This window comes from Ambystoma mexicanum, chromosome 6q, assembly GCF_040938575.1.
Source record: "Ambystoma mexicanum isolate Mex_15411 chromosome 6q, UKY_AmexF1_1, whole genome shotgun sequence".
In the NCBI taxonomy this organism is placed as follows: Eukaryota; Metazoa; Chordata; class Amphibia; order Caudata; family Ambystomatidae; genus Ambystoma; species Ambystoma mexicanum.
In genome coordinates this window covers 1,569,727,026-1,569,743,255 of record NC_090937.1, presented here as the reverse complement: position 1 = coordinate 1,569,743,255, position 16,230 = coordinate 1,569,727,026, and the positions used below count along the sequence as shown (strand labels likewise).

The window sequence follows — 16,230 nt, the reverse complement described above, 5'->3', positions numbered from 1 at the left end:
AATCATCACTAGTCAGAGCCCAAAAGGCTCAGTTACGCAGTCCTCACTCACGTGATGCGGCCATGCATAACAATAGCCATTTACCCCTGGTGGGAAGAGGAGCAGTTCCCAGTGAAGCAGACAAGAACTGATACATGTGTTGTCTAACAATGTTGCAACCTGCAGGCACTCTCTCCGGCTAGGTGGATATATCAGAGGCAACAATGGGTGCTTCAGGCCGGTTTCCACCAGACATGTGACATTTTACCAGCACGAAGCTTGCAGGTGCCACCGGGACATTACAAGTCCTGTCTAACCTGCAAGCTAGGTGCCTGTAAATGTTGTTCGCCATTCCCATGGAGTCCCATAAGACTCTGCTGAAATGGGTTCACGGAAGCGCTGGCACTGTTGCAAGAGTCTGCCTACTGTGGCCTCTGCGCCGAGCAGGATCAGACCATAGTATAGTCTGGGTTTATGGGTTTGTGGGGAATGGTTCTAAATTGTGATGACATTTGCTACAAAAACGCTTGACACAGGCTCAGGAGCTGTGATTGCTGGAGAATTGGTTACCTGTAAGAACCATGCCTGTTTTGGAAAATATAAGACAGTCTATATTGCCCTTGGCTGAGTCCTCTGTCATTACCTAGGGAGCGTTTGTTGGGCCCTGGGTACTCTGCTGAACAGTGATTGTGTAGCATATACCTCGGTCCTCTGGTATACCTATTTTACAAATAAGTAGCAGAGGACGGTACACTACACCTGTTCGGCATAGAGCCACCTCTTCCGTGGCAATGTCTGGAGGGCTGCGAGGTGAACCACGGAGCGCAAGTCACACAAAGGTGCACCCCATGCAGAGGCTGTCAGGAGCCACCTTGGAAAATATTGTGCTTGCAGTCGACGATGAGCCCAGCAAACCAGAGGGGCAGTGTGGCAGTTTTGAGGCAAGCCGGTGGATGAGCAGTGTCAGTGGATCACAGAGTGTAACTAATGACTCAGTCACACAGCAATTGAGGGGGGTGGTGAAGAGATGTTGGGTGTGGGGAGGTGATGAGTATAGTTGAGTATTAGTGAAGTAGTGTTGAGCATTACGCAGTATATTTGAGAAAGGAGTGGAGGTAGATGCCATTTGTGGATGGTTAGGTAACATTCGTACTTGAAGTAAAAGGTTCAGACGGTTAGCCTAGACTATTGACTTAAGGGTACGGATGACAGAAGTTCTGTAAATATTGGATTTCCTGTGGATTGGGTGTATTAGCTCGGGTAATGGATGATGGTATCCCCGTGTATAGGGCTTAGCAACTGAAGCTGGCTTGAACCGTGAAAGGTGTTCTTCTAGTTAAGTCTCGCTGAGGCATTTTATCTACAGGGCGACACTGTCCTGTCACATGTGGTGTTCCTCAGGGGTCTGCCCTCTCCCCCATTCTTTTTAACATCTATGTCCAATATTGATTCAGTCTCATGGGTTCCGGTGTTATACATATGCCGACAATACCCAAATTATGGTTTGTCTCGACCTTGGTGACCCAGAAGCCGCAGACAGATTTTGTGCTTGTCTTGAGTCACTAGCTGGATGTCTTGCAACTGAGTGAAGCTTAACGGTGAAAAGACAGAGTTTCTGATAGTAGGCCCTCCTGCAGCTGCCTTGCTGTGGACACCTGACTTCTAGCCCCTGTCTTTAGGGTATTTTCCCCTTCCTGTGACCACTGGCAAAGATCTCAGTGTTAAAATCTCAGCATCCCTGTCCGGAGAAGCGCAGGTCAGCTCAGTCTGTCGTATAGGCCACTTTAAACTGAAAGTCCTGTGGAAAGTTCTTCCCCTTTTTCTAACCATCTCCATGCCCCGATGGTGGCGTCCGCTGTGTCTGGTCACCTAGATTATTGCACTGTCCTTTATATGGCTCAACCTTCCTACCTGCTCCATCGTCTCCAGGTGCTCCATATCTCAGCAGCTAGACTGTGAACTGGCCTATTTTACCAGGATCATATTTATCCTCTCCTACGTAGCCTTCATTGGCTTCCTGCTGCTGACAGAGTTAAATTCAAGACCTCATGCATGTGCATCAGGCCTTTTATGGCAGAGGGACTGATGCCTGCTCCCCCCTGCTCTCAACCTCCTCTAAACTCCATCTTTGGGGGCAACTTCAACATCCACTTGGACTCATCCATCACAGCATCCACTCTCTTTCTAAGACCTCTGTACCTCCCTCTCCATTCAACAGTCCGGACCTACCCACATGGCAGGACACATTCTTGACGCCTTCATCCACTCTGATCTCTCCCTCTCCCCCCACTGATCACACCTCTCTCCTGGTCAGACCACTTTCCCCTCTCCTCTTACCTGTGTCCCCTCGGCCCTCTGACCGCACCTCCTCCAGCCCTGCCAACCTTGTTCACGAACATCCGTCCAATTAAACAATTGTCAGCTGCTACCTTCACATCCACCTCCATCCCTCCATCCACCCCCACCGCAGACATTACCTCTGACTCTGCTCTCAGCAATCTCCATCTGGCCATTACTAACACCCTGGACATTCTTGCCCCAGTCATGAGGATCCACCTGCAAACTCCCTCCAAGCGTAATACCTGGTACGACTCTGAACTTGCAGCCCTGAAACGCAAGTGCAGAACTGTGGAACAGAAGCGGCAAACCTCAGGCTCACCCTCTGACAAATGGGCCTGCCACCTGCTCCAAAGGAAATACATACTTTTCATCTGTGCTAAAAAAAAAAGTGCCCACATCCAGGCATGGGTATCGGGTGAATCTAACACCACAGCTGAACTCTTCAAAATCTGCAGGGGACTAGCCAACCCTTCATAAATGTCCTCCTCCCCTCTTCCGTCCCAAGCCCTCTGAAATGCACTGGCCAAACACTTCACTACTAAAATGCTGGACATCCTGAGCACCCTTGCTATCCTCTCCCCCAACCCCTGTCACACTCCTTTGATGCATATGGTCTCCCACTCTCCCTCTTCCATCTCCCCTGTCACACCGGATGAGGTCACCAAAGTTGTCTGCTCTATGAAAGACTCATCCAAACAGGTTTGCCCCTGCTCCTCCAGAACGATCAAGGACAACATTGGCACTCTCTCTGCAACCCCTCTTTTGCTACTAGTTCCTTCCCCTCCTCCCTCTAGTACTCCCTTGTGTGCCCCATCCTGAAAAAACCTTCAGCAGACCCTACCTATCCAGCCAACTACCACCTTTTTTCTATCAGAATAGAAGCACCCAGGAAGCTGGCCTTCCCCCAACTTACTTCACACACTGTACTTCTGAACACCCGTGAAGACCTGCTCGCATCTCTGGACTATAACTCTACAGCTGTCCTTATTATTCTTGATCTCTCCTCTGCCTTTGACACGGTCAACCACTCCATCCTCATAAAATGGCTGCATGATACCCTGGGTATCTCGGAGTGGACTCTGGATTGGCTGACCTCCTTCCTAACTGACCGTTCATCCCAGGTTAATCTGGGCACCTTCTCCTCACCTATCTCCTTCTCCACCTGTGGGGTCCCGCAGGGTTCCAACATCTCCCCCCCTGGCTTTTTAACACTTACCTTGCTCACCTGGCACTCCTCATTTTCTCCTTCTCCCCCAACGTCCAGTGTTAGGCAGATGGCACACAACTCCTTTTCAAACTTCCTGCAGACCCTCTTGCATCTTCCATCATCCTGGACTACCTATCTGCCATCCAGTCCTGGTGCACTTCCAACAATCTCTGCCTCAAATCCAGCAAGACTGAGATCCTTCCAATTGGGATCCCTGCTCCCTCTTTCTTCCCCTCACTCTGGCCTTCCTCTATGGGCTCTCCCCCTTCTCCTTCATCTGAAGTCTTGGAGTCATCTTCGACTCCTCTCTTTCCTACTCCCTCACATTCAGGATATTGCCAAGAAGTCCAACTTGCAACTCTTCCCTCTCAAAGGAATTCTCCCTTTTCTCACTTTCCCCCAGGAACTCATTGTTACCAGAGCTCTGGTTCTCTCAAGGCTTGACTACTGCAATAGCCTTGTCTTGAGTCTACCCTCTTCCTCTATACGGCCTCTCCAGCTAATCCAGAATAGGGTTGCAAGACTTATACTTGACTTCAAGCCCAGTGACTGCATCTCTCCTGCCCTAAAATCTCTTCACTGGCTCCCGGTTGCTGCAAGGATCAAGTTCAAATCCATCTGCATCATTCATGAGGCTGTCTGGGGCAAGGGACAATGCTTTCTGCAACTTGCCCTTACTAAATACTTTCCATCTAGACCTCTATGTTCCTCTGGTATCAACTCTCCGTGTGTCAAACGTTTCGTTAAACAGAGGGCCAGAGGACAATCTTTTTCCTCAGCTGGCTCCCTCTTATGGAACAGCCTCCACTTCCTCTTCCTCTTAAGCTGGAACTCCTCAAATTCTGAAAGCTCCTCGATACTTTCCTTTTCACCCCATCCCTCCCTTCTTCCCACCTCTGCTAATTTCACAGTCACTATGATTGGTGACCAGCGCCCTTATGTGTCCTTCGGGCCCTGGCCTCCCACACCCAATCGTCTTCATTCCTCCGACAACACACAGCACTTGCCCTGGCACTTACTGGCCTTCGCCACTGTAGGCCTGCATTTACCCATCTGTTTTACAGATGATAGTTCTCTAGCACTTCCTACTCTGAGCACTTACACCCGCTGCTCACTCACGAGCATGGGCACTCCGGCACTTACCCACCTCTCCCTCTTCCCTTCTTCTCTCTCTGCACTTGCACACTCTGAATGCTCACAAGGCCTAGTAGGTTCCTCTTTATCTTCCATTGTATCAATTGTTTTTCTATCCCATGTTCCCTCCGTGTTGCCCTGTCGGACGCTTTGACACACAATTTACTTGTATAAGCGCCTAATGAATGCACAATAAATTAATAAACTACCTCTGGCCATTTGTGCTATTGACAATCCTCTCATATTTAACCGGCAGGTTCAAACCTACTTGTTCTGAGCCTCCCTGCTCCCCTCTGCGCCATGAGGCCCTCGGTTGACTGCCGCGCTCTACACATTTTTAACATAACGTAAGACACTTCCTCAGTAAAGCCGATGTTGTGCTGACACAACATCGCAGGGCTCTCTCATAATCGCTCCATTATATAACCTTTGATTTTAAATCTTTCCACGCCTAGGTCATCACTATATGGCAAGAGCTGGTTGTAGGTGAAAGGATCGAAATAAAAGGATCGAATGGTAAAAGGATCGATTCAAAAGGATCGAAAACAAAAGGATCGATTTTTTTTTTTTACTTGGTTTTTTTTGGGGGGAAGAGGGGTCCCCCCAACCCGTTTTTGTGGCAAAAACCACTTTTTTTTAACTATATGAAAACCAAAAATATATATATATAATTTTTTTAAAAATGTCGATCCTTTTACATGCAATCCTTTTATATTTGATCCTTTAACTGGACACCGCAAGAGCTACCTCCCACTGCTCCACGACTTTAACACTCCTCTCCCAGACCCTCAAACACCTCACTACCTCCCTGTTCCCCACCACACCGCACTGCCTCCCACGTCTGCTCCTTTTCACTATCGGCCCCCCACCACTGGAACGATCTCCAGGTGGCATCAAAGCAAGTCATTCTGTTCCAATATCAAATTCCCTCACGCCCACCCACTCCCCAGACATCTAAATAAGTCAATATAATACATCTCTGCCCGTCCTGAACAACTGTTAATATATAAATCCTGGATCAAGGCCTACAAAGGTATACACTACTTCTGTGTGCCTCTCTTGCATTTGTCCCCCTTTGACGTCTGCATCCTCTACCCCACACAATGTCCAATCACTAGCCATAGATCCATTGTACTTTGCAAAGGAACCCTGAAAGTGGAGGGGTCTTTCCTTGTCGATCAATACCGTGTGCATGTACCCTCACTGGTAAGAGATGTGATGGCATAATGAAAAACCTCTTTTTTTCAGGAACTTGCATCTTGGAAGCAAAGCTGGCACTTGGCAATGGCAGCAAGTGCTGTGCGCCAATGGCACAGCCAAGGTTTCACCTATTGAGGTAATATATAGAGAAGGAGCATATATCGAAACTTACGTAGCGAACAACTTTATAGTGAGCACACTTTGTTTCACCAAACCACCATTTTTGACCCCTAATAGCCCACCCAAACTTTCCCCAAAAATAGTTAACCCTTTACCCCACCTCTAAATGCATTCACTATAAAGGTTTTCGATAGAAAAGATTTGATAAACGTTTCTTTCACTATATAATTTTCGATATAAACACTTTTTAGATCTTGGCTCTACCCTTTGGGGCCCTAATGGGTGCACCCCAACAAAGGCTTAACTGTCATATTCATGAATTGGGTGAAAGGTTTAGGGCTTTGGGTGGCTATATGGAAAGCTTCTTAAACTGCTACTGGTGGACCATGCCACTGTCCCGCCAGGGCGTGGCACTTCTGCCCGCTGTACCCCAAACCCCTGCTTCACAAGCAGAGATGGGTGAACCTTTCCTTGGCATCCTGTGCCGTAGTGTCGCTTTTACTGGCCAGCCCCCCGCTCCTGGCCTTGTGGAGTTGCTTTTCAGTCTCTATTCATTTGCGGCGTGAACTGCACCGGGAACCGGGCGGCGCCAGCGGTGACAAGGCGAGGCACACAGAATAATTGTTAGCCCGCGACTGTACACCACATCTAAAGCGTATTAATGTAACCATTTAAGCAGGCATAGTTTGCCACGGCATTGTATATATACAATAAGACAGTCAGGAAACCCCACTCTAAATGAGCCTAATTAGGACCAGGCTTTAGGGTAAACTTAAATAAGTACTACTTTGTAACCCGACGCCGGGTATCGATGCCAGGCGGCGGGCGATAACTACGACTCAGCACAATTCTTCTGGGACTTCATAGACAGCAGTTGAAAAGTTGGGCAGCTTTTTTTTCTCGCTATCATCCAGGTCGACAAAAGGGAGGCCGAGAACCGCCTTTGTCCACTCCTGCAGTTTGGCCGGTAGGTATTTTGTTTCACATTAAGGCCAGGCAGAGTGTGGGGGGAGGAAAGGGGGGACAATCCTTTAATGAGCCATTCATCTCATGAAAGCAGCTACTGATGCTTAGGTTTTCTCCCTAGCTGACATAAATTTAGCTGCTCCGAGGCCGGAGCGCTGTTCAGTAGCAGAGTGTACTTTTCAGCCACGCAAAAAAAAGAGCCATTTTTAAACGGACAGAATTGCAACAAAAATGATCGCAGGGTGAACTTTCTCTTTGATTGGAGAACCATTTACCGGACCACGAGAAAGACGCCATTTGGCGCATTTTGAAAAAATAGGATAATATGTATACAATTATGAACTAAAAATATATATATATAAATATATATATATATATATATATATATATATATATATATATATATGAAAAACAAAGCTCAGGGACTACTTAAATGTAACATTAAAAGGTGATCACAGCAGTAGGGTTCAACAAAAATCCAAAGAGAGGAAATTATACTACAGATAATAATGTCTTTAGCACAGCGTACTGAATGCATTGTGGAAAAGGCAGCCACACAACCACCGTGTATGCATCACTCTATGTATGGCATGTATAAAGCGCAAAGAAAGCTAGCAACCAATCTAGCGCTGTAAACAAAAGGGAGGATACAGAGAGGTGGGACAGTGGGTAGGTGGCAGGGGTACAGGGGCTATGAATGGGTGACCAGGTGTTTTTGAATATCTAGGCCACTCCTGCAGGACGGGGGTGTAATACACTTGGGGGGTATTCCGAGTTTGGCAGTAGGTGATGTAGTCGATCCTGTAGTTGACAGGAAGCCAGTTCACATCGTGAAGTGCTGGGTGATGTAGTCATACCTTGATCAGCAAGAGGGGGTTATGTTACCCGTATGTCACTCAGAATACTGAGTTACTGAGTTATTAACCTGGCCAGTAGATTGGGAAATGGTATCTGGAATCTAGAGGGTTAAGCTTTCACGTCAGTGTGATGTCATACTGACTGATTACTGATTGGGCGGCTCTGCACTTCCGGGGGCAGGGGCCTAGCAATAGGACAGTTTCCTGAGCCAATGACTTTGAGCGCTTATGACAGGACAGGGAACGAGGAGATGTTTCCGGGGAGAGTGTTTGTGGCAGTGAAGGGGGAAAGGCTGTTGTCTGGTGAGTGATGCCTTAAATAGAGTCCTTCAGGTCTTCATTAGGATGTTCTCAGATTCGTCCCTCCCCTAGTAGGGAGGTGAGAATCCAAGCAAATAACACCCGGAAATGTGCCATCATGTGAACCAAGAGAGGCCATGGCGAGGGGCGCCCCCATTCACTTAGGCTTGCTGGAGGCACCAAGGAGCGGTATTGGACATCATTATCTATTGGTGACAGACACACTGGCCATGGAGTTTATTGTGCATTTCAGAGATTCATAATAGTTGTGGAGAAAGAAACTGAGGGATGGCTCCCCCCCCTCCCTGTAATCGGGGGAGTCACGGTGACTCTCAGGGTAAAATGAGTACAGAAACATTCATGGTGGTAAAGAGGCAAGGGGAGATGTTTGGCAGCTACCCACTAACTAGGAAGGGGCATCTTTACAGATGTTCTCCTGTGAGTGAGTAGGTGTGCCCCCCCACTCTCGCCCCACTCTCCCCCCGGCATCAAAGGAACCTTATTAGGTATTTTCTTCCCATCGTCTCATAGGGTGAAGGTGAGGTCGCACAGGCAGCCTATTCTTCAGTCTCTTAGTATGGCAGAAGTCCTAGGTATCCCCGGGATAAGGCACAGGTACATAGCAACGCGGGAGAGGTGTGTTAAGTTAAGAGGATGCTGTTTTTTTCTCCATATAGCATCAGTAAATCTGTGGTCAGACTAATTCATTTCAGATATAAAGGGACCGTTCACAAACCACAAATTAAACCATGACAAATCTATCCACGGTAAGGCAGCACTGTATCTATCCTCCTCTATCCATCTGTACAAGCCTTCTGGTAATCGCCATGCTGCCTCCTCGACTACCCTTGTGGCCCCGGGTCCTTCCTGTGCTTCCTCTCACTTCTGCATCTTCTCTCTGCTTTCTCCACTTGTATGGAATTCTCTTCCATCCGAGAAATGGTCCGCACGGATTTTTCCACCGCCTCTAACCTGCCTCTGTCCCTCACTTCCTCGGCCTCCGCTCTAGCACTTCACCCAACATGGTCACATCCCGAGTGCAGCCCGAGTGCAGCTGGCCGTACATCCTACCTGCACTTAAAAATGTCCAATGTTCATTGTCCTTAATCTATGTATGTCTATTTATGTATTGTCCCCGGTGACTGTTCTATGTAATCACCTCCACAACTTGGTTAAAATGTCTCTCAAACTTACCCTATTTTCTTATCTATTGTACGTTCATTTGGTATCATGATAGCATTGTTCCTCCTGTATATAAATAAATAAATAAGATATATAGGGATCACCATTTGGTATCTCCCCCTCAGCTAAACTAGCACTCTACCAGTTACGGCCTGGTATCACCAGTAGCCTGAAACTAGGTTGAGTCAACGGAATATTTGGAAGCTTCGGAATGTGTCACTGCAATGATAAGTACAGCATACAAGTCCTTGGTATTCTTCATGGCCATTTTCATGTTGGAGTTATAGTATTGCTCCAATACAAGCTTGAGGCTCCAACCTTGAGGAACTCAGTACATATATATGTAACATAGACGTAAGGGGACGGCAAAGCCCTGGGCATTTACACCTAGAGGTGGGAGCGGATTATGGGCTTCTCTTGCGGCCCAAGTGTCTTGTAGTATTTGTAATTGTAATTGTTTATTTATAAAGCGCTTATACACAAGTGAAGTGCTTCAAAGCGCTTCAAGGCGGGAAGGGAACAAGGGAAAACAGAGTCCTTCTTAGGCCTGGATGTTTATGAATGATCTTGCAAAAATGACTAGCAAACTTGGCCTGACGGCCTTACTACTAGTGTAAGTGCAAGACAAGAACGGAGGAGAGAAGGGGTGGGCGGAGAGGAAGAAAAACATACAATCCTTAAACTGCTGCACTTGGCCAACAACGTTTCAGATAGTGAAAGTTCGTGACAGAGAATAAGGTGATAAGGGGCGCGGAGGAGAAGGAGCTACAGTAACAAAAAAACAACCGTACTAGGCCTGTCAAACCAGGCTTAGTACATTCGAGATAATGTAAGGGCGCAGACAAGAAGTAAAAGGGAGTGGGAAGGGGACAAGCCAAGTGCGCCCAGTCCAGCAGGCCCTAAGTTTAGTGACACCTAGTGCCAGGAACAAGAATGAACTTTGGGAAAGGGAAGGTTTATTTATTCCAGCAGGGGCACGTAGAGGTGTAAACTGTGCAATGACAACACAATGTGTTCCAGACCATATTTGAGAATGTGCAGCATTTACGGGTTGCACACAAGACTTCGGTTTGTTTCTATCTGAATCCCGAAACAATGGTTTCAGAGCATGAGATAAGGCTGAATGTGACGATGGATAGATTGGTCTGTAGCAGTAGTTCCCATCATGGCAACAGTGCTATCTCTGTCTCTGAATCTGAATCTATAGATAAGCACTGCCTTATCCTTTCCAATATACCAAATGTCCCAAATGTTCTAAATACCTATGTACCATTCTATATTCCTGAACCAAGTACTCCCCAGCTAATGGGGCACGTGTAACTGGATCGTAGCGCCCTGATGCCTGAGGGCTTGTGTGCGCTATATAAATGCAAAAAATGAATAAATAAATTGGTGAAGGCTGGAGTACACCACACTCAAGTCCTTCAAAGGCCAAGGATCAATTTGCTGTAGTACGTAGAAGAGCTCCACTGTCGTGACATTCAATAGCTTTAGTCGCAATATGGTGTTTTTGGCCTGCGTGGTTTTCTGCGGGGTGGGGATGGATCTTGAATCGGGCCTTACCGCTATGCATACCCTAGTGCTCAATGAACAACAGCCTTTCTAATGAAGACCAGCGGCATCGTAGGTCTGATATCCGGTTGGAATCAGGTTGAGTATTCTGATTAGGAAATTAATAGGCCGCCTTCCGCAGGAGATGGTCACAGATGAATGATAATACATGATTATACAGCACGGTATAGCAAACATTAATGCAGAACAGCACTGCCACGGGACATTGACATACCCTTTGCACTTAATGGGACATGTGGTTGACAGGTGTGCTGCTAATATCAGACTTTCCACTATATAACAGCTGCAGAGATTCTGGCCTGGGACATGAGGAATTGCTTAGTGTAGTAGCTCAACAATATCCTAAACATTTGTTGTCATTTGACTTTCATTTTTTAAGGCAACAATGATAACACAATGGAGGTTCACGTAAGCGGTACGCCGTGTTACCACACAGCTCTTTTGGAGCCAGCCATTTTGTCTTAGATATATAAACGATTCAGATTTGACATTGCTGAGACTATAATTGGGAAAAAGTAAAGGGTGATGACAAACATAATCACATACTTCGACTCAAGGAGACATAAAAGGAGTGTACGTATATAGTACACTTTACTGAATGAAGTATTGTAAGATGGTGAGATATAATTAAAAGATTGTTTAGGAAACTAAATACTTATTCAAGAAAATGGAAAACGATGTGTGTTGAGCATTATGAGAAAATAATTTCATGAGCACCAGACTCTCAACATTTTCAACATGGTGGCACGGTTGACATTGTCGATCAATTCAACAAAATTCCCCAACTCATAGAGGCATGTTCTATTAATACCCATTAATGCCTGCATCAATGACATTTCATAGCGTAGATCCTAGTGGCATCCATGCCAGAGAAAATTGAAGTTGACGATAATATAATATAAAAAACAGATAATCATAAAGGTTTTAAATTGCAGCAACAAAAACCCTGCATTTTTGCTAATTGATGAAACTCTGGCAAATGCTTCTAGTGGAGACAGAAATTCTTCACCATTGGTCATTAAATTGACGCAAAAGAAAAACACATGTTCTGAAATGGGGCTGGTGTCTTCTTGTACCTTCAATGGAGGTGTCGCTTTCTTCACAATTGCGTTTGGATCCTGAAATTAAATACGTTAAAGAAAAGTTCAACTATGCAACATGTTCAACTACGCGACGGGACATGGCCTAAACGCCCCAACGCCACCGTTTAAGAGAAAATGGCTGCTAATATAAAGAAGGCCCCGAATCCTGCTATCCCTTAGGCGTTCACATCTCTAAAACAGTGCATAAATAACACAAAGAAACATTTCCCCTCACCCTGGACGAATCGCAAAGCAAAGACGCGCCCAAGGCTGCGATCGCGTACCCATTAATAGCTGCATAGCAGATGACAACACAGCTGCATTAGAGAGAATGGTTAGTTTGATGACTGGGAAAGGAAAGGTTTAGTAATCAGATCAGAACAAAAGAAATAATTACAGTGAAGCCGAGAGGAAGCAGCGAGGGCTGTGTTTCTGTGAGTGCAGAGCGTGATGAGCATATTGCTAATTGAAAGCTTTTCGTTGGACAATGACCAACCATGTGCATTCCATCTCATTATAATGAGCTTGGATTCCTTGTGAACTTCTGTATAAAACGCAAGTTGTAAAACCTCTTCCTACCCATTCTCAGGCCAAGCAAAGTACCATGCATCAGGGCGGAGGCGGCACATCCAGATCTCAACAATCATCGGGATGTTGTCTGTATCAAGCTTGGCCAGTAACTATCTTCTTTTAGGTCGGCCAACCACAGCAAAGGGCCAGCATTATGACCTACCAATTTCAGTAAATTGGCAGAGCATGCAGGCAGCCAACAGCAGAAAATGTGCATGAATTACTGGCTTCCACCTGCAGCACATCAGTCAGATTGTGTTTTTCCCATCAGATCTCCATCGTGAGGAGGTAGCATTGGTCATGTTTAATCCCTTAAAAGAGAACAACGTAGGGTAAGAAATTCATCCTGCCGCCCAGTGTGGAGTGTCCGATTGTTGGATACCGATTCGTACCGATGTCCGTAGGGACCCCGGTTATAGACAAAGGAATCGAAATCCGGTATCAACCCGAGGGGCGACTGGATTAATGATCTGGAGGGCAGGCTGAGTGACTCCAGGCAAAACCTGGCAGTCACGCCTCATTACCTTCCACCTCTGCACCTCATCTTCCCCGTCCACAACCCCGGCGTTGCACAGAGGATTAGCTGATAGCTGCGGGGTGTCCAGCTTTACCCATACACCCGAGGTGACGTTATTTCGTGAATGCTATGTGGTTCATTTATACTAGCTTCCTGATTGGCCCATATCGCCAATTTCCGCTTCGGCCCTTCGCATTATCAATTGTTGTTTAGTAGCTCAGTGCCTTATTTATGTAAATCACGTGTTCTGACCATCTGACACAGGGAGACACTGCCCCTCAAGGTGTAACTAATCCAAAGGTGGTGGGAAATTCTAGTTCCAAAACGTATGGAACAGCCTATCTTTGGTCCAAAGGCTGAGAAAGGAGGGCTTCTAGTTTAGGAAACCTTTAATGACCGACTCAACGTGAACCAACTCATTTTGATTATGTGTCCATTGTATTTGTTCAAGATCACTATAAAGCGGCAATTGACAATTTACCCTCACACTCCACATACATCCCTCACTCCTGCCACACAACCTCGCCCTCTGTGGTTCACATTTCCATAACATAGCTTATTGCCTGAAAACCCATAGTTATTCGCTCAGGACCTGTCTATTATATGTTGGAGACAATGGGCCTCATTATGACCCTGCTGGTCCGGAAAGAACGGTGGTGGTAAAACCACCACCACCGTTCTTTCTGGACCGGCTGATTAAGAGTCCTGCAGGCGGGAGGTGTCTGACCTGGCGGGAGTAACGCCACCCGCCTGCAGGCGGAAATGGAAACACTGGCTCCGTCATAGATGGAACCGGTCTTTCCATTATCCCTATGGAGTCCCATAGGACTCCATGGGAATGGGGACTTACACAATTCCGCCTCTTGAATTCCTGGGTCACCGGGATCGTAATGCCCTGGTAATTCCGAGAATCACGGGGGAGGAATGGTAATACGAGTCCGGCGGTAACCTGCCGGTTTTTCCAGCTCGGTTACTGCCTGACTCGTAATGAGGCCCAAAGCCTTTGTTGCATCCATTGTGACATCAGCATTTTATCATGGCAGTCATTGATTACTTTATCCATTAGCTGCTCTTTGTCATTGGTGTCTGACCTCAATGGTTGCACCCAACAATTGTATTGGTGGTGCCGCTGTTTGCCCAAAGGCACTGCACATAGATATGACACTAAATGGAGGGGTGTGAGATCACAGGTGAGAGGCTAACTTCTGAGGAGGTCATGCCAGCTTGTAGGGTGTGTCCAGAGAGTGGCTGTGTTTATATAAAGGCTTTCTGCCGAGTATATTAAGCCGGATGCTATCACTGATATCAAATAACTCCTTGGTCAATGAAATGGTGCTACCCTCGAGCCAGAAATTGAAGTCGCCTGCAATCAGAAAATGGTCTGATTTCAAAAACAGCTTGGTGAGAAGATGCGGAGAAGTAATCCATAAACTCCCAGGGGGTATATGGAGCTTGAGGTTTGAGCAAAGATTGATAGCCCGTTGGGTTCCCAGTATTTTTGGGACAGAGAGGGTGGCCAGGCAAAAGCACTGTAAATTATATTTATGAATGACTTCTGCCCCACCTTCTCTGCCTTCTTGTCCGCTCTGGGTGAAGTGAGTATCCGAGTAGAACGAGATGTGGGGAGCATGGTTGAGAGAATCCATGAACCGGGTTTTGGTGATCATTAGGATGTGAAAGTCATGGTCATGTATAATAACAATGTATTTCTTATATAGCGCTACACACCCATAGATCTCAGAGCGCTGAAATAACAGAAGACCTTATTATCCCACAGAATGATTCTCAATTTATGCTCCTCGGAAGGATGAGATTTGGCCCTGCCGGGATTCGAACCTGCCACAGCAGGCCGCGCGCAGATATCAGGTGCGAGCAGCTAGATCATTGTGATATCTGAGCGGCTAGTGACAGCAAGAAGGTAATTAGTCTGAAGGCTGCGAGACTTAGCATTGATGATATGACAATTGAGGGTGCAGGTGTTGCTGTTGCAGAAGAGATTGGAAGAGGTAAGCGTTTTGGTCAAAATGGGGGTGGGATGATGGACTTCATTTGGAGGCTTAGGAGAACATATCTGTCATAGACTTGCCAGATATGCCAGATGGCGCCTGCTTGTGAATGGGGCTTTATTGATAGGCGCTGCCATTTGGTTTCCAGGGGAAAGGGTGGGGCCACAGACGATTTGAGAGACATGTGTAAAGAGCAAGGAGAGCATGATCATCAAGATAATGACTCTACATCGAAGCCCAAACTTAAAATGGCTGCCACTGGAGCTCCAGAAAATCTCTCTTCACATGTGCTCCACATTCTTCTGACAGTGAGACACTTTTCAGTTATCCCATTTGGACTGTTTATGTACTTCCCATGTTCTCTTCTGCCTTATAAAGAGGTCCTGAAAATGAAATACTTTCCACAACAAGGGAGAATAATAAACCAGCCCAGTCAAAACTGGTTCTCTGCTAGACCAGTCCTTTCTTGATGCCGGTGAAGGAGTTCAATAGTGATTGCCTTGGTGGGTGTGTCAGCCCAGATTCTACAGCCAAGTGTGATAGTACCAAAAGTGAGGGGGGCCTGCTGCCGCAGGCTCCGCCGAACCATCAATGGCACCCCAAGCCCACCATAGAGAAGCTCCCCCATGAGACAGCAGGGAGGTTGCGGGCAAAGCCACTTGGCAGGGCCGAGCCAGATGTACAAGCCCCCATAGAGAGAGCAGCCCATGGGGAAATGCCATGATGAAGGCGGTCCACTGGGCTGTGAGGAGCACCCGCGCCAGAGACAGTGAAGCACCAATGATTCAGCTGCACGGGTGCCAACCTACCCTCACTGACCTTCTGCTGTGGGTTACCTCTAATGTACTTGGCCCTACACTGCCCGCTGCGTGGCATGAGCCCAGACCCAAACTACAGATTGTCACTGTAGAGGTAAAAGTTCTCCAGGAACCTTGCTGTTCTAGCGCTAGTGCATGAACTGTGGTATAGCAGCATCAACAATAACCATGATAGCGCCTAGATGCCCGTGGGTTTTTGGCGTTCTTACAAATGTACTAAATAAATAAATAAATAACAATGCCCTTTCTAAAGAGTACTGCATGCCGCGCCATACGTGCTTCTTAGCCTCGCAGTAACGTTAGTTATTGATACCATTACATGGCACTCGGTGTAGCGACCTCAGAAGGATGACAGCAGGTTGCCAAAGATATTCAGATCA

General features: G+C 46.8%; 1 protein-coding gene across 9 annotated transcripts in view; it reads right to left on the bottom strand.

Moving 5' to 3' along the window:
* The window catches only part of DYSF (dysferlin), a 1,254,081-nt gene that overhangs the window by 290,654 nt on the left and 947,197 nt on the right, over positions 1–16,230 (bottom strand). For 5 of the 9 annotated variants that reach the window (XM_069632290.1, XM_069632293.1, XM_069632289.1 and 2 more), the window contains one exon: positions 11,934–11,975. The exons of the other annotated variants lie outside the window; for them this stretch is intronic. In XM_069632290.1, coding sequence (XP_069488391.1) covers positions 11,934–11,975 — 42 coding nt within the window. The remainder of the gene's footprint in view (positions 1–11,933; positions 11,976–16,230) is intronic. 9 annotated transcript variants of the gene reach the window in all.